This window comes from Cucurbita pepo, chromosome LG13 (genome assembly GCF_002806865.2).
Source record: "Cucurbita pepo subsp. pepo cultivar mu-cu-16 chromosome LG13, ASM280686v2, whole genome shotgun sequence".
Taxonomy (NCBI): domain Eukaryota; kingdom Viridiplantae; phylum Streptophyta; class Magnoliopsida; order Cucurbitales; family Cucurbitaceae; genus Cucurbita; species Cucurbita pepo.
In genome coordinates, this window is record NC_036650.1 from 6,245,127 (window position 1) to 6,262,647 (window position 17,521).

General features: G+C 37.8%; 3 protein-coding genes across 5 annotated transcripts; 2 read left to right on the forward strand and 1 right to left on the reverse strand.

Moving 5' to 3' along the window:
* Nucleotides 1–738: 738 nt before the first annotated feature.
* LOC111808036 (probable glucuronosyltransferase Os04g0398600) lies at nt 739–3,771 on the reverse strand. Its single transcript, XM_023693809.1, has 8 exons — nt 3,346–3,771; nt 2,570–2,716; nt 2,377–2,441; nt 2,175–2,244; nt 1,702–1,920; nt 1,426–1,569; nt 1,210–1,345; nt 739–1,131 (listed from the first exon to the last, which is right to left on the reverse strand). Exons 1-8 carry the CDS (start codon nt 3,709–3,711, stop codon nt 902–904), a joined length of 1,377 nt encoding a protein of 458 aa, XP_023549577.1. The 5' UTR covers nt 3,712–3,771; the 3' UTR covers nt 739–901.
* Nucleotides 3,772–5,384: 1,613 nt separating this feature from the next.
* LOC111808758 (putative transcription elongation factor SPT5 homolog 1) lies at nt 5,385–15,220 on the forward strand. 3 transcript variants are annotated; one of them, XM_023694918.1, is made up of 22 exons: nt 5,385–5,792; nt 8,252–8,490; nt 8,623–8,769; nt 8,944–9,102; nt 9,184–9,267; nt 9,576–9,646; nt 9,744–10,101; nt 10,236–10,391; nt 10,501–10,598; nt 10,683–10,731; nt 10,814–10,966; nt 11,063–11,206; nt 11,293–11,386; nt 11,499–11,660; nt 11,820–11,868; nt 11,953–12,047; nt 12,132–12,210; nt 13,288–13,342; nt 13,427–13,544; nt 13,625–13,768; nt 14,298–14,398; nt 14,869–15,220. In XM_023694918.1, exons 1-22 carry the CDS (start codon nt 5,471–5,473, stop codon nt 15,112–15,114), a joined length of 3,123 nt encoding a protein of 1,040 aa, XP_023550686.1. In that variant the 5' UTR covers nt 5,385–5,470; the 3' UTR covers nt 15,115–15,220. The 3 variants fall into 3 exon arrangements, 2 of the variants coding, with proteins under 2 accessions (XP_023550686.1, XP_023550687.1); XR_002817127.1 differs by lacking the exon at nt 14,869–15,220 and having other exon boundaries at nt 13,431–13,544; XM_023694919.1 differs by lacking the exons at nt 13,288–13,342; nt 13,427–13,544; nt 13,625–13,768; nt 14,298–14,398; nt 14,869–15,220 and adding an exon at nt 12,836–13,079.
* A 655-nt stretch (nt 15,221–15,875) lies between these two features.
* On the forward strand, nt 15,876–17,337 carry LOC111808763 (stearoyl-[acyl-carrier-protein] 9-desaturase 6, chloroplastic). The gene is made up of 2 exons (XM_023694927.1): nt 15,876–16,559; nt 16,731–17,337. Exons 1-2 carry the CDS (start codon nt 15,942–15,944, stop codon nt 17,301–17,303), a joined length of 1,191 nt encoding a protein of 396 aa, XP_023550695.1. The 5' UTR covers nt 15,876–15,941; the 3' UTR covers nt 17,304–17,337.
* The last annotated feature ends 184 nt before the right edge of the window (nt 17,338–17,521 follow it).

Genomic DNA, 17,521 nt, shown 5'->3' on the forward strand with positions numbered 1-17,521 from the left:
TTCTTTCGAGGTTTCTTATGGAAAAGGAAACCACACATGCCTACAATTAATGAACAAATTCCCAAAATTATTGATAGCAGAGAACAACAAATTGGCCTTCTCCATGATGATATCCACTTTCGGTGTCTTCAACTCAATTCCCCAACGCCTTCTTTTAGTTCTAAACCTTTCCAAATGGGTTGGTTTGCAGTAAAAGACAATTGAAAGGAACCGTCTCTGTTTTTTTGTATACTTATAAATCGCGGTGCTCTGTTTTCGAATCTTGTTCCAGGACAGGATGAAAAAGCTACAGGAATTGGGTGGCTGCGTTTGAATTCCAGGGGAAAGATTTAGATTGAAAAATATCCATAATGGCACGGGTTCTTAGGCAGAAAAGGCTTGATATTGAGTTATGATCTCTGCTTGTCTTGTCGGAATGCTCTGTTTTTTGGTCTTGTCTGCTCTGTTTTTGGGTCTTGTCTGCTCTGATACATGAACAGGGGAACAGAATGTCACGAGATAATATGCCAGTTTTTCTTCTCTTCAAGGTTTGATTGGAGAATATAGTAATGCCTATGCAAATGGGTTGGCGTAGGATGTCCTCATTTCCAAGATACTTCTGAGCTAGAGACTTTTAAAATGGAAGGTTTCGTGATAAGAGTCGAAGTTAGGCAATTCGTAATATACCTTTACTCGAAGACTCGTTAAGCTAATAATATATCAATTATGCCTCGACTCACTATTCGGTAATTATCGAACTGCTACGAACATGTGTCGAATTACATTAACTATTCATCTTGCAATATAAGCTTTCTCTGAACGTTATAGAGCATCTCTTTACAATCTAACATATGAAATACAAACTTTCAGACAATGGTAATGGGCAAAAAGAACAAAGGCATGTATAGAGTGTTATGTAATGTTAAGGCAAGGGCATAGGGGGCCTCCAATTTGAGAATTCAACCAATTGTCTATTTACCAAAGATCCATTGTGCAACCAAAATGTTTCAGTTGACTGGTGAAACTGCCTGACTTTTCTCTGAAGTTCCCATAGAATTCCTTGCATGGTAGAGCATGGTTCTGAATCTGCGGCGTAAACCCATAGGCACCGAACTCGTCTGCCTCGTGCTATCATCTTGTCTATGGCTGCATCTGCAAGAGCAAAAGAGAGAGATCAAAGTTTTAAGGCAATCTCATGTGGGCCTAGATATAACTGGTGAGTGAATTGACCTGGAATTGACTCCAGGTACTCCAACAGTTGAGGGCCTATTTCGCTTGATGGCCATTTTATTGAGATCTGGGAGTAGTCAATTACATTCTGGAAAGGCAATTCAACCTGATCCGATAGTAAAACTGGTACACACTCCTGTGAGAACAGAGAATGATAATTATCCTGATTACCGAACCCTTTTGTAGCTTAATCCGAGTGTGGAGAGACATACATACCACGAAAAATGACTCGTAAAAACGAAGTGTCCAAGATGACTCTCCACGAGGAGCAAGACAGAACCTAGCGTTTCGCAGGTGCTCGAAATACTCCAACTTTCCCAATTTGTCAGGACCACTGAACTTCAAAACTGGAGATTCCAACTGTTTGGGATATCATATCCATTTCTTATATATATGTTTCTCAATATTAGATGACAAGAAATAGAAGTTTTCTTATCACCATATTTGTAGGCTTCATTCAGAGAATGGCAGAGGCTAAAGAAAACAGCATACCTTATCAGCAAATTGTTTTGCAAGTTCAATCAACTTGAGACGACCGACTTTTCCTTGATCGCGTCCTAAATAATTTGCCAAGTACTTCCTTTTAGATAAAGGCAAAGGCTGGACTATTTTAGCTCCATGGGAAGTCATCCCATCATCAACATTGCCAGGAATTATGATATCTTTCCATGTATTGAAAGCACTCGTGTCTTTTTTATCTGTCCGATCCCCCTGTGCGTGTAACACAGAAAAAAGATTTTATTGTTATAATTCTAAAGAAATTACAAGACGAGTCAAGAAAGGCGAACAAACTAGAGCGTTGACATTGTTAGCGCAGCGGTACCACAAATATAATTAGTTTATTGGCCAAAAAACTTTCAACTTTGTCTTGCCCAAATAGGAACTGAGGAACAATTATGCAATGTTAAGTTCATAATGCATCTGGTAAAAAATCAGTGTCTGCAGCACAACGATATCTTATGTACCTCCGGAGTAAGAATTATGGAACGATTTATGTAAGTCGCCCAAGATTTAAACAAGTGAGCTCCTGCACCACTGCAATTGGGAGAGTATTAAGTAATGAAAGTTGGAGGGATAACCTAAGATTATCCTACGCTTGTTCAATGAGAAATTTGAACAGACCATCAAAACTGAACAGAAACTACAAGAATAGAAACCTTATTATACCTTGGGAAAACAAACATGTGGTCACGACCCCCTGAGAGCCTGAAATATGGCATTTGACTTATAACCTAAAAGGTGGGAAAGTTCATGTGATTAGTCTTTTCTATACCCAGAAGAACACGAAACGTTGTTATGATAATATAATTGTTTTAGCCTATACCTCGCGATATCAAGCAAGAATAAGAGGGGACTGCACCTGTATATACGCCTCGTTAATCTCCTTGTCGTTGAGACCACCAAGCATCCTAACACATTTAACATAAGCTGGCACAAAGAAAAAATCTGCTTCTTCTTTCTTTCTTGTTCGAAATCTCGATTGTTGAAGCAATCTGTGAATTTTCACCTGCAACCAATCGTATTGTCAATGAGAAGCTCTATAGAAGGTGTTGGTATTGAACAAAAATTAAGAGGAGAAACGGTGACTAGTTGAAGCCTCCAGACATCTGAAAATTAGGAGGTTAAACAATTTTAGAAGCCCAAAGAGGAACCTATAAAGGGCAATCAATCTAATTCCAACCCTCGATGGATTCTCTCATTCAATCTGAAAAAACAATTCGATTCACCTCTTTTCATAGTTTGAATGGATTAACAGGACGACATTGGACCAGAAAATCTTAAGAATCTTGCAATAATCCTTAATGTTCAAGGTAATATGTCCAATTGAGAGTTTGTACACAGTTCAGGGTAGATTTTGCAATCTGTGCATCTCCCCAATCAGAAGCCAAACAAAGCATTACACCGAAATGATAAAGAGATAACTTCCACAAGTAATAGACAAATCTCAAGCTTCTGCTGTGTTCAGAAGCATGAAAAATCAAATCAAAATCAAGCACGTACGCATTTATGGAATGAACGTGGTCGAGTTTACGAAGTGTAATTGTAAGCAGCCGCTAAACAAAAAGTAATGAGAACAACACAATTTCAGAAATGGAAACAAGAAAAGTCGATAATACAATTACAAAGCAAGCATACCTGAGTGCCCCATTGGCCTTTTAAACAAGCAGAAGCCGTGATCTTCCCATCCCTCCCATACATCAAAGCTTTGAGCCCCTGAATTTCGCTCTCGTCGTAGACATAAATCTTGAGAGATAGATGGGAACCGTACCCTCTGTCCGGCCACGAAACGGATCCATCGTCGTTTGATTCAACGGCGTAGTGTGATTGAGAGAATCCATTGGACGATTTAACGGCGGATGGGGCGAGCAATCGATCGACCGCACGGGTAAGGAAGAAGGTGGTGCAGACTAGAAGCAACGCGCCGATCTGATGCGACCGAGTGCAGAGCGGCGGATTATGGTGAATTCCGAATTGTCTCCCTTTGTTGTTCACGCTTCCCATTCTTCGTCTTCCTCACTCTCACGGTCTCTCCCCTCTAATGGCGACGGAAGTTCATCAATTTTGAAGNAAAAAAAAAAAAAAAAAAAAAAAAAAAACCTCAATTATATCCTCAAATCTTCAAAATTAAACCCAAAACCATCTCAAAATTTTGATTAGGTATTGTTTATAGGAACAAATCTAAACCCATTAGAAGAATCAATTCAACAATCGAAAATCGACCCTCTACTATCGGGCGAGGAAGGAGACCGCTTCCTTTTTCGGGGATCGAGTTCTCGACTCAAGACACATTATTTGCCAAAACTGCCGTAGGGATGGAGACATTTCCCTTGAAAAAAGGCGAACTAATCTTGTCACAATCGCACTTTTAATGGCAGCGAACTTGCGATTATGCGACACTCACTTTCCAACGACAAGTGAGCTAAGCCAATTCGTTCTTGCGTCGCCTACAGCCAAACAATGTATGCTCGAGCCTCTGGTCTCGGTTTTAAGATAAGATTTTAGAAAACGAGAACAGAGAGAGATTTTTAAAAGAGGCGTTATATAAGCAAGCAAAACATAAATAACAACCGCTCACAGTATATAACCTTGGGTAGGGAGAAGTTGACAACTAGTCGTATCCGCTATAGTTAATTCTGAGGCATTTCATGTCTGACAAGCCTAAACATGATATTTCTAAAACGTCATACTTCCTAGAAATACAAAAGTAAAACATTAGAATATGGGAAGACACGAAGGGTTGGGTTTGTCATGGGCATGCGACCATGGGTAACATGCCTTGGACGAGCATGACTATGACACTGGGCTGCCTATCTTCTTCTCGAGTTGTACTAACTCAACGATATCAATCTCGACCATTCGTTACTTATAGTTCATAAATGTCACGTATTCCAACCGAAATTGTTTTGAAACAAACTTTCTTTTATATTCACATCATTAAAATATTATGTTACGGCTTCATTTTAATACATTCAATTTTCGGTGGGTATTCATATATCCATAACGTGAGCTAAGTAAGAAAAAATTAATAGAGATTTGCAAAATTAGCTATCAATTTTGAGTATGCCTGAACGAACACATGTCCTAAACAATAACATCGATGCACTTGATATATATACTTGATCTAATACATTATTAGGATACAACATTTATGAACGTTTATATTAGAAGTATACATGAGCTGGGTCCGAGATTTTTTATTTTTATTTTTATCAACCTTAAAATCCAAGTTAGTCGAGTTGGTGACCAACCTGGCTAAATACCGAATCTAAAATTAGGGTGGGGTTGAATTGGATGGTTAGATTTTTTAAAAATTACCGGTTAAATTGAGTTATGAAACCTATTTTAAAATTGATATTTAAAATATTATTGACGTTGTTCATTTATTTTAATTTTATTTTTAAAATTTAATATAAAACAATTTTATGATTGAAATAAAATTTATTTTAAAAGTGGATGAAATTTAAAGTTTAATAGAAAGAATGAATATTTTGAAAATATTATAAAAAATTTAGACAAATTATAATAAATAAACTCAATTATTTAGTAATTAAAATCGATTTTGGAGTATTTATTTTAAATAATTTTTATTTATATTAATTTAAATTGATTTTGCTACGACGAGTAGAAGTAGACGGATACGCCGGTGGGCTTAAAACGTTAAAAATACTAAAATTATTAACGTTCCCAAGTTCACACCATTTTTCTTGTTCGAGTATCTTGGCTTAGGGCATAGTTGAACTTCCGAATTTCGGTTCTAGACATGCCTCGTCGCAGGGATGACGACGATGACGACGACATTGACGCCGATGAGGAAGAGTATGAGGAGGAGATGGAACAGCCTCTGGATGACGAGGATGAAGAGGAAGATCGTTCGAGTAGGAAGCGGCGGAGATCAAATTTTATAGATGACGCTGCGGAGGAGGATGAGGACGAGGAGGAGGAAGAAGAGGATGACGATGATGAAGATTTTGGTGGCGGTGGTCGGCGGCGGCGTGCCAAGAGGCCTAGCGGTTCTCAGTTTTTGGATATTGAGGCGGAGGTCGATAGCGATGACGATGAAGAGGACGACGATGGAGAGGACGGTATGTTTTGCATAATTGGCTCTGTTAACTGGATTATCGATAAATTAGAGTGCGATTAGGGTTTTTCTTTTGCGATTTTCTTGGTATATATTCAATTTATTGGTTAAAATGGTTGGTAATCGAAGTTTTTTTTTTCCCCCGTATTGGGGATTTCCGTATATGCACATTCAGGCAATCCAATTGAAATAGAGAATTAGGGTGGCTAGTTAGGATTTTGAATTGCGAGTCTCAGAGATTGTCTAGTCTTCCGGTATTAGTTTCTGACATGTAAGTTAGGCCTCGAGGTTTGGTTGTTTGAATAAATTTTGATATACGATGTTTGTGACTGATTATGTTTCTGTAATTTGGTGAAAGTGGAATGGCTGTAAGCCATTCTTATTTTGTGTTTCTATCAAGAAACGAACTCCTAATTGTTATTTAAGAAACGAGAAATACCATAAAACTTATACTCCCTTCAGGTGCACAGAAAGATAATTCACCTTTCGTAAAATCTACAGTATACAATACGAGAATACAAAGTGAACCTCTCTGTGAGAGTTTACAAAAAAGACACCGGCGATATAAATCAATTTCAACAGGACAGGAGTTATGAAATGTGCTGACAAGGAAAACGCAAACCAATGGGAGAATTGAAATTTAGTATCATCCATTCTTTCTGCCCACCATGTAGATTTCTTTTTTTAAGTGGCATTAATCCATAAAAGCTTAGTGTTGCTTTAGAGCTCCACACTACAAAGTAATTGTAACATCCTGTCCTTGGAGCATTTATCGAACACTCATGAGCAACCAAACGTTATAAAGAGAAGTTCCTTTCATCTTCTATAGGAAGCATGAAATAAAGGCACGAGCTGATTAGTTTATCCCTCATCTACCTTCGTACAAAGGACACAACAAGTTGTTCTTATGGGTTAGGTTGCCAACTTATGTTTGATATGTTAATGCTATCCCGTCACTGCATGGGACGAGAAAGACTCCATGATAATGTGATTTGCAAAAAAGCATTCCCGTTTTTTGGACTTCACAATCTCCAGCGAACATTCAGCAAAGTCTTCTTCCAAGTTTTGAAGATTGAACGTTTTTGTGTTCAGTTGCTTTGAAATACCACTACTAGTTATAATAATAGTGGATTGGAGTTTACCTGCACAAGTATCATTCCTTAAAAGGAGTCCTCCAATCAGTACCAACACCAATGACCTCAAGTTTTTGTATATGAACAACTTTTTTAAATGTTCCATTAAGAATTTCTTGCAGCGCCACATTGCCTTTTATTTGCAGTATTACCATTCTCACCCTTCCCATAAGTGCTAGTCACCTCCTTATGCCACAATTCATGAGGTTCTTGCGGGAATTTTCTTGCATCATTTCAATTTTCCTCCTCAAGTTGCCAATTCCTGGTCTTCACACCCTTAGGGCTTGGAATGTTAATTTCCTTCCNAAAAAAAAAAAAAAAAAAAAAAAAAAAAAAAAAGAAAGAATCTCTCATCTTCCTCTCAATTTGAGGAACTATCCTTTCCAATCCAACGAAGTCAACCCCGGATTACCAAAGAACTGATTAACCAATGCCCAAAAGGAGACTTTAAACCTTGCCTCCTCCCAAGCTTCCTCACCTGAGACCAAATCGTACTTTCAAATTGGTAACAATTTAGTCACAAAGAATCTCATCAAAATGAAGTTTCAGTTTTTACTATGTAATGATTGCTTTGTAGCTTATGAACATATTAAAGTCCTCATCAATTTATAGTGTACATACATAAAAAAAACCCAGTTAAATCTTGATAACATTTTTCATGATAGAGACTTTAATCGGTAGAAGAAGGGGTTTTAACTCGTGATTCCGACGTGTACAGAAATTTAAATTTAGTTTATCGTGTATTATAAGTTTTATGATATTACGAACATTTAAATATATATATATATATATTATAATACTTGAAGACAATAAAACTTATGAAAGGAAACCAAACCCCATAGTCTATTAGAAATTGAAGTATGAAAGTTTTATCGAAAACGAAAACCAAGAAAATTCATTCTTGCCACAGCACAATCGCTCTCCCCAATTCCAACCCCATAATCTATTTGAAATTGAAGTATGAAAGTTTCAGTTTTTTATGGAGCCTGTTCTGGTAGGTAGTTGACAGCTTTTGACTTGTTTTTTCTTTTGTACACGCTCATATATTCTTTCATTTTTCTCCATGGAACTGTTTTTTCTTCCCAGAAAAAGGTTTTCAGTCAACTTTGTGTTAGTTTTCACTTGCCACTTACCAACTTGATTTTTTAATAGCACAAAGTAATGGAAAATGGTGGCAGCTAGTTGTTGCCCCTATGGCCTTGAATAGATTTGGAACTATATAGTAAATACCATATACCTGTGAATTTGTTGTTTCCCCTAAAACTTTTGGGGCCATACTTTTTGTTTTTAACAATCTTTATGTATGGGGCTATCCAAATCAATAATGCAGATTTTATTGTTGATAATGGAGCTGATATACCCGATGAAGATGAAAATAGAAGGATGCATCGCCGCCCATTGCTACCACGGGAGGATGAACAGGAGGATGTTGAAGCACTTGAAAGAAGGATTCAAGCGAGATATGCAAGGTCAAATCATATGGAATATGACGAGGAGACCACAGAAGTGGAGCAGCAAGCTCTTTTACCTTCTGTAAGGGATCCAAAATTGTGGATGGTTAGATGCGCGGTATGATTATACTCACTTCAAGTTTTCATATTTATTTTTAGTTTCTTCTGTAAGATTTTTTTTTCTTCCGTCTGGAGTAATCTTAGAGAATGGTTGTACATGATTAGTGATATGAAACTTTTTGTTTGTTAGATTGGCCGAGAACGGGAGGCTGCTGTTTGTCTAATGCAAAAATGCATTGATAGAGGGCCTGAAATGCAAATAAGATCTGCAGTTGCTCTTGACCATTTGAAGAACTATATATATATTGAAGCCGACAAAGAGGCCCATGTTAGAGAGGTATATTATGCTTTCTTAGTGAATAAACTGAATTCAATTATGTCGGCAGTCGATCAACTCTTTAAATTTTTTTGGTTATTCATGCATCCTTTTTGTAGACTTACAGTGATTGATTGAATTCAATCCTCTATCTAGTAAATTAACTCTTTAAATTTTCTTTTGCTATTGTTTTAGGCTTGTAAAGGTCTACGCAACATGTACGCACAAAAGATAACACTCGTTCCAATTAAAGAAATGACTGATGTCCTCTCTGTTGAAAGCAAAGCAATTGATCTTGCTAGAGATACATGGGTTAGGCTGAAGATTGGGACATATAAGGGGGATCTTGCCAAGGTAATTGTGGTACTTTCAATAAGTTAAGATATTTCATTCACTCTGAACTCTGTTTGGCGCATTAAGCACTCTTTTCTTCAGGTGGTGGATGTTGATAATGTGCGGCAGAGGGTTACTGTGAAACTGATTCCACGGATAGACCTACAGGCTCTTGCAATTAAATTGGTAATGTTTTGAAGGGAACTTTTTAATTGTCTTTGGTATTGAACTCATGATCATCAAATGTTTTTAGACTCATATTGAATTCTTTTAGGCTTTATTTTTCTCGTTTTCATCAGTTTGCAATCACTAATATGTAAACTTGGAAATAAGTTTTGTAGGTAGCATTTTCTTCATGTCTTCACGTCTTTTAGTATATATGTAAATATGCGTTTATATATTTATGCATGCATGTATATAATTAGTTCCTTCTTCTGGGATCATTGACATCTGAGAATGAATGTTGTTTTTGATACTGAGCACTTCTCTTTCAGGAAGGGAGAGAAGTTCCTAAAAAGAAGGCATTTGTTCCTCCACCACGCTTTATGAATATTGATGAAGCTAGGTAGTCCACACTGTTTCTCTGATTGAAACCTGGCCTCCATATATTTTTTGAAATTGTTGTTTAATGTTCATAGTAACTTACTCTTCGACATATTCAGAGAGTTGCATATCCGTGTGGAGCGCAGACGTGATCCCATTACTGGAGAATACTTTGAGAATATAGGTGGCATGTTTTTCAAGGATGGTTTCTTGTATAAAACAATGTCCATGAAGTCGATAAATGCCCAAAACATAAAGCCGACTTTTGACGAGCTTGAAAAATTTCGAAAGCCTGGAGAAAATGGAGATGGGGATATTGCTAGTTTGTCTACTTTGTTTGCGAACCGAAAGAAAGGGCACTTTATGAAAGGTGATGCTGTGATTGTTGTTAAGGGGGATCTCAAGAATTTGAAAGGATGGGTTGAGAAAGTAGAGGAAGAGAATGTCCACATCAGACCAGAAATGAAGGGCCTTCCCGTAAGAACTACTCAATTGCTTCTTTTTTGTTTGACCAGCTGAACCATTTTGTCATTTATTCAAAGGTTTGAGCATATATCTTGTGTGTCTTCCTTTTTGTTTTGTTTTATTTTATTTACTTATTTATGGGATAGAAAACACTTGCGGTGAATGAAAGAGAACTTTGCAAGTACTTTGAGCCTGGGAATCATGTAAAAGTTGTATCGGGCACTCAGGAAGGGGCTACTGGTATGGTTGTAAAGGTGGACCAGCATGTGCTTATTATATTATCTGATACAACCAAGGAACATGTGAGTTTGACTTTCTTGGAAGTATTATTAGAATCATAGGTCTTGCATACTGTTGAATGTTATCTTACTGACAGTGTGGTTAAATGTCCCAAATCTCTATCATCTTCAGATTCGGGTATTTGCTGATGATGTTGTTGAGAGCTCCGAGGTAACAACTGGCGTGACTAGAATTGGGGATTATGAACTTCACGATCTTGTGTTATTGGAGTAAGTAGTTGTTAATATTGTTTTTTTCTTTCTTATTTTTTAAATATAAGAGTTGGATTCATAGATTCTCAATAACTTTTGCAGTAATATGAGCTTTGGCGTAATTATCCGTGTAGAAAGTGAGGCTTTCCAGGTTAGCATGCTTTGAATTATGCAGGCTATTTTTTTTCTTTTCATTTTATAGCAGTAAGCTCATCAATATGATTCTGCTCTAGGTTCTTAAGGGTATTCCTGATAGACCTGAGGTTGATATTGTGAAGTTAAGGGAAATAAAAAGTAAGATTGACAAGAAAATCAGTGTTCAAGATCGGTTCAATAACACAATTTCCTCCAAAGACGTAGTGAGGATTCTTGAAGGACCTTGTAAGGTTAGATCTCTGTTTCATGTGTTCTATTTCCTTAGATGTCTACATTCTTTATTAAAAAAAATTTAAAATGGTTTTTTTCTTTTGTTCCTACTACAGGGAAAACAAGGTCCAGTGGAGCACATATACAGAGGAATTCTGTTTGTTTATGATCGCCATCACTTGGAACATGCAGGCTTTATATGTGCTAAATCACAGGCTTGTGTTGTTGTGGGTGGATCCCGAACTAATGGAAATAGAAATGTAAGTTATTGTTTTGAACTAATACGGGATTATGCTAGCACACTTTTTGTTGACAGTTGTATCTTAGAACGTAGTTTTTGCTGCAGGGTAAGTCATATTCTAGGTTTGCTGGCCTTGGGACCCCACCTCGTTTTCCTCAGTCACCTAAGAGATTTCCTAGAGGAGGCCCTCCCAATAATGGTATGTGGTGGATCTGTTTCTTATCTATGTCCCCCTTATGATTGTTTTTTGACTTTTATCTGATAAAAGATTATTCTCTGATGTTTTATTAAGTTGTTTAGTTGTTGTTCAGGTGGGGGAAGACATAGAGGTGGGAGAGGGCATCATGATGGGTTGGTTGGATCAACAGTAAAAGTTCGGCTGGGTCCTTATAAGGGTTACCGTGGACGTGTTGTTGAAATAAAAGGCCAAATGGTTCGAGTAGAGCTTGAGTCTCAAATGAAAGTTGTCACAGGCATGTTTTAAAAGATTTTGGTAGATACTAGAGTATATGTGTGATATATGTGGCATTACTTGTATACAATTTTTTTGAAGGATATCTGGGAAATTTTAAAAGTCTGAAATGGAAGTGAATTGTGTGGCATTAACTCCATAATACTTGTTTTATTTGCAGTTGACCGCAATTTTATCTCAGATAATGTTGCTGTTTCGACCCCCCATCGGTAAATATAATATATATAATCCATAATAACTTTCGTCTGTTTGTTTCTTGTTAGTTCAAGGTTTTACTGTTTTCTTTGTACCAGTGAATCATCTAGATATGGTATGGGAAGTGAAACTCCCATGCATCCTTCTCGTACTCCCCTGCATCCATACATGACCCCAATGAGAGATATTGGAAGTTAGTTCTCTTTCTATATTGCCTTGTTTTTTTCCCAATAATACTTTATGAGGGTTATTCATGTTATACTATCTGTTTTTATAGCAACACCAATTCATGATGGCATGAGGACACCTATGCGAGATCGAGCATGGAATCCCTATGCACCCATGAGTCCGTCAAGGTAAATTTCATGGACTAGTGGACTTAAAAATTAATTAAGATAACATGGATAGCATTGTAGAATGTATGTGTTGTAGAGGCTCAATAAATTATTGTTATTTTAAATCTCATCTATAATTTACTCTTCTTATATTGTCTTACAATTAAAACTGAGAAAAATTTAAATTCAAAGATGCATCGAACTGCCCCTGAAAATAGCTTTATGAACAAGCTTGAAAATATTGATATTATAGCTTATGATGATTTATAATTTGTACTTTATTTTTTTGCCACTCTTGCATTGGAAATTTTGAAACAATTTTTTTTATTGTATATTTGCTGGGTCGTTCTTTCTCTATAATTCTTATATTGGCCATTTTATTTATAAGAAAACACTTTTATGACTGATTCTGTTGTATTCTGTGTTTATGTGTGTTTCGATAGTATTCCTAAGGGATGTAGCTCTTTTTAAGGACTGAGGCCTGACTAAATCCCTAAGGCTAGAAGTATGAAGAAGGCAACACCTGATTGATGAAAAACATGACTATTTGAAAAATGAAAATGGAACATTATGCATATTAATCATTGAAGTGGTGGAATTAAGATGTGTGGAATCTTACTACAGTTATTTTCTTTCTCTCCTTAAGTCTCATCAATGAACTATGGGTTAGGGAAGCTAGAATAAAGAGACGTTGGACAAGATGTGGTTTGTCATCTTTCAGAAGGCAGGCAATCATATTCGATACATTTTCACCATCAGTAGCCTTCTGACAGTGACAAGTTATTTGGTGTGAGTGGTAGTAGTGCAATAGTGAAGTCCTGTACCTGGCCTACCCTGGAGGCAATTGTGATGGTGCTTGTGTTGTATATTGCTGCTCTAGGAACTCATTTGATGTGGTAACCACCTTTGGCTGTGGGATAAATTTGTCTCATATATCAATAACTTTAGAGCTTCTTGATATGTTATGCTGTATCTTCCGTTTTTCATCATGTGCTTTAGTGAGCCATCTTATCCATTGAAGTCCTCTTTTTCAAGTTTTTTTTTTTTTGCTATCATCTTTGATGATTGATGCTGCTAATTTTGATTTTTCTAAACTAGGGATAACTGGGAGGAAGGGAATCCTGCAACTTGGGGAAGTAGCCCACAGTACCAGGTTAGATCTTTAATGACTTGCTAAATGCCACTAATTATTCTGGCTTGTTAACCATTAGAGTCAGTAATATGTGTTCTCTCTCAGACAGGAAGCCCTCCTTCACGGACATACGAAGCTCCAACTCCTGGTTCTGGGTGGGCCAACACTCCTGGTGGCAGTTACAGTGATGCTGGTACCCCCCGGGATGGTGGTTCAGCCTATGGTTGGTGCATTTGTATTTATTTCAACTTTTCCACACAAGAGACATATCTTATCTTAATATTACTTACTCTTTGTGTTCAGCAAATGCTCCAAGCCCATACTTGCCTTCAACTCCTGGTGGACAGCCGATGACACCTAATCCAGCCTCCTATCTTCCTGGTACTCCTGGTGGGCAGCCAATGACACCAGGCACAGGTGGTCTGGATATGATGTCTCCTGTTATAGGTTTGTATTACTCTTTTCAGCATGCAGCTTGATAGAGTTTTCCCTATATTTATTTTAAACAAGATGTTCTTCACAAAAAATATTCGTAGAATATCTGCTACAAGTAGAGTTTGCAATAGACTCTATTATTTATATTTGCCATTAATTCGTATTTTTCTTTAACATTTAGAGGAAGTAACACCTGAACTTTATTATTACTCGCTATACCGCATGTTGCATATTGATAAAAAGGGTGCCACTATAAGTTAATCCAAGCACAAATTGAGTGGAGCACCCGGATGAGCTTGCATCGATACAATTTTCTTTCCTTTTGATAAAATTGTATTAGGGTACATTTGACTACCTCAAGAAATATTCTGAGTTTCATCTAGAGAGACCTGGAATAAAATTTATTTCCTAGGTACATTGTATCGAACTTGGAAGTTCAACCTTTTGCAATGGGTTTCGTTCCATTTTCCATTGGCATCTCCCATAAATGTTTGTTTGTTTTACTCTACTACTGATTTCAAAAAATAAATTAAAATGGCAGGTGGTGATTCCGAAGGACCATGGTACATGCCAGACATATTAGTCAATGTCCGGAGGTCAGGAGATGAGCTCGTCATGGGAGTAATCCGTGAGGTGCTTCCGGTACGTGTTTACTAAAGCTTTGCCCACTACAAATTTTATATTTATACATATTTGTTTCTGAGGAGTAGTAGTGGCTGGACTTCTTATGGAACATGTAGAGCGTTATTACCAAATTATTGTTTTCTGAACGAAAAAATACAAGGGGAAAGATATCAAGAGAGATATAACTGAAGTGTGTCTTGTATATATAAATATATATAAAGATAAAAAACAGAAGATAAGGTTAAGAAGGCAGATTTGGAAACTCTACAGGTGAGTAAATTTCACATAGAAAGTTCATAAGTTCATGGTCAACGATACCATTCATTCAATCTTAAGAAGGCAGGTTTCATACCATCCTTATCCTTCATTTATTTGTAATGTAAAAAGTGTAACATTCAAATGAAACACAAGGTTAAGGCATATGCGTAACTGAATTGGGTATAATATTATGAAAAGTAGTGCTGATTTGGGTTTTTGTGTTTCCTCAGGATGGCGGGTGTAGGGTAGGTCTTGGATCAAGTGGAAATGGCGAAACGGTAACAGCCTCTTCCAGCGAAATAGAAGTGATCGTTCCTAGAAAGTCAGACAAGATCAAGATAATGGGTGGTGCACTGCGTGGTGCCACCGGCAAATTGATCGGCGTAGACGGCACGGATGGAATTGTGAAGGTAGATGACACTCTTGATGTTAAGATTTTGGATTTAGTTATTCTTGCAAAACTAGCTCAACCATAATTTTATTGCTAATAAATGAGAATCCAATCATATTGTATACTACTAGTCTAGTGCATGCCAGTTTTTTCCCTACAATTATAAATGAGTTCCATCTTTATGTTGCTGCTTCTTATTTCATCCCTGCTGGCTTTGTCATGTTTAAATTTGACGCTTGTTACATTTAGGCATTGTTTTTGTCTAGTTGCTGTTTAATGCATGATCGACACGTCAAATATGTATACCATATTAGGAAGAAATTTGAAAGTGGATGAGTTATAATATTTATGTTCTTTCGTTGTCTTTTTTAATTTTGACATGAGAAGATTATTTTATTTTATTTTATTTTATAAAAATTGCTTTTTGGATAGTCAATTTTAAAGAAACTCTTCAAAAATTGATCAAAAATCAATTTGATTATTGTAGTTGGGTGTAGCAAACAAAGACTAATGAAACCCTTTTTTTTTCTTTTTTTTTTGGGGGATTTTATTTTTTTTTAAAAAAATGTTATTATAATTCGGTTTCTTGAACGTTTCTCACCAATCTCACCACTTGGCCGCGTGGTACATTTTTCTTTAAAATTAAATTTAAATTTAGAGGAAAAGACGGTTTTGTCCACGCATTATGAGGTGTCTTTAATTCTATTTGCCACTGGTCTGTGTGTGTACCCATGGGATCTCTCCTCTGCCTTTCTGAAAACCACAGCACCCACCGGATTGTACATCCCCGAAATTACCATATTACCCTTCCATTTGCCCCCCCCGAACTTCCCTTATAAATTTGGTCCATCACTGTGCTCCCTATTGCCCAAGATTTCTACTTAGATCGCACTCTCACGCACAGACGGCATCATGCATACCCTAACCTCGAACCTCCTTCCAACTCATTCTCCGATTTCATTTGGCCGGAATCTCGCTCACTTTCGGTTGAAGTCGCCGCTGTACGCTGTTAATTTTCGGCCATCGCTACAGCCGATTTCTGCCATAGCGACGCCGGATCTGATTAAGGGCCAGAAGACGCACTCAATGCCGCCGGAAAAGGTCGAATTGTTTAAGTCGTTGGAAGGTTGGGCGAGTGAGAATGTACTGCCGCTGCTGAAGCCGGTGCAACAGTGCTGGCAGCCGCAGGATTTCTTGCCGGATTCGACGCTGCCGTACGACGAATTTGTCGATCAAGTTAGGGCTCTGCGGGAACGGACGGCGGAACTGCCGGACGAGTACTTCGTGGTTCTGGTTGGGGATATGATTACGGAGGACGCATTGCCCACTTATCAGACCATGATTAACACGCTGGATGGTGTTAAGGACGAGACTGGGGCTAGCAGCAGCTCGTGGGCCAAGTGGACCCGGTCTTGGACCGCCGAGGAGAACCGCCATGGCGACTTGCTCCGAACCTACCTCTATTTATCGGGTCGGGTCGATATGCAGATGGTTGAGCGGACTGTCCAGTATTTGATCAGCTCCGGCATGGTAAGACCAATAAATTTTAATTTAATAATGTTATTAAAATACTTTTAAAATTTCCAAAATTGGAAGTTAAATAATTTTATAATTTATGTTTTTAATACAATTTAAAAGTTAAAAGGTTTTTAATTAATATTACTATAATTGGTGACATGTAAATACGACCCACGTGGACAGGACCCAGGAACGGAGAACAACCCATACTTGGGTTTCGTGTACACGTCATTTCAGGAGCGAGCCACGTTCGTATCCCACGGCAACACCGGCCGTTTGGCCAAAGACAACGGCGATACAGTCCTGGCTCGAATCTGCGGCACCATCGCCTCCGACGAGAAGCGCCACGAGAACGCATATTCCAGAATCGTGAAGAAGCTTCTCGACGTGGACCCCTCTGGTGCCATGCTGGCAATTGAAGACATGATGCGTAAGAAGATCACAATGCCAGCTCACCTCATGTACGACGGGGAAGACCCCAGGCTATTCGACCACTTCTCCGCCGTTGCTCAGCGGCTTGGAATCTACACGGCTAACGACTACGCAGACATTCTGGAGGTGCTGGTGGAACGATGGGCGTTGGAGAAGGTGGAGGGATTGACGGCGGAGGGGCGACAGGCTCAGGATTACGTGTGTGGCTTGGCGCCGAGGATTAGGAAGCTTCAGGAGCGAGCCGATGAGCGGGCTAAGAAGTTGAAGCCGTATGGAGTGAAGTTCAGCTGGATTTTTAATAAGGAAATCCCCATTATCTCCTAAGTTGTTCTTTTTCGTGTAAAATTTTAAATTAAACAAAAAAAAAAAAAAAAAAAAAAATTTGAAATTTTGTTTAGAAATTTAGGATTTTCGTCTTTTTATATAAAATTAAATCCCATTATCTCCCGTCTCTTTTGTAAGAAAAATCTGTCACCCACTTTTAATTAATTAATTAATTTATTTTAATCCATTTCAGTATGACAATTACACGCACATTTTCT

What these genes read in the sequence shown, in the direction of transcription:
- LOC111808763 (XM_023694927.1), top strand. Translation starts at nt 15,942, where the DNA reads ATGCATACCCTAACCTCGAACCTCCTTCCAACTCATTCTCCGATTTCA. An exon ending in ATTTGATCAGCTCCGGCATG is followed by an intron (nt 16,560 to 16,730) that starts GTAAGACCAATA and finishes CCACGTGGACAG; the next exon opens with GACCCAGGAACGGAGAACAA.
- LOC111808036 (XM_023693809.1), bottom strand. Translation starts at nt 3,711, where the DNA reads ATGGGAAGCGTGAACAACAAAGGGAGACAATTCGGAATTCACCATAAT. An exon ending in AAGGCCAATGGGGCACTCAG is followed by an intron (nt 2,717 to 3,345) that starts GTATGCTTGCTT and finishes GATTGGTTGCAG; the next exon opens with GTGAAAATTCACAGATTGCT. An exon ending in GTACCTGGAGTCAATTCCAG is followed by an intron (nt 1,132 to 1,209) that starts GTCAATTCACTC and finishes TTGCTCTTGCAG; the next exon opens with ATGCAGCCATAGACAAGATG.
- LOC111808758 (XM_023694918.1), top strand. Translation starts at nt 5,471, where the DNA reads ATGCCTCGTCGCAGGGATGACGACGATGACGACGACATTGACGCCGAT. An exon ending in ATAAGGGGGATCTTGCCAAG is followed by an intron (nt 9,103 to 9,183) that starts GTAATTGTGGTA and finishes TCTTTTCTTCAG; the next exon opens with GTGGTGGATGTTGATAATGT. An exon ending in ATGAATATTGATGAAGCTAG is followed by an intron (nt 9,647 to 9,743) that starts GTAGTCCACACT and finishes CGACATATTCAG; the next exon opens with AGAGTTGCATATCCGTGTGG.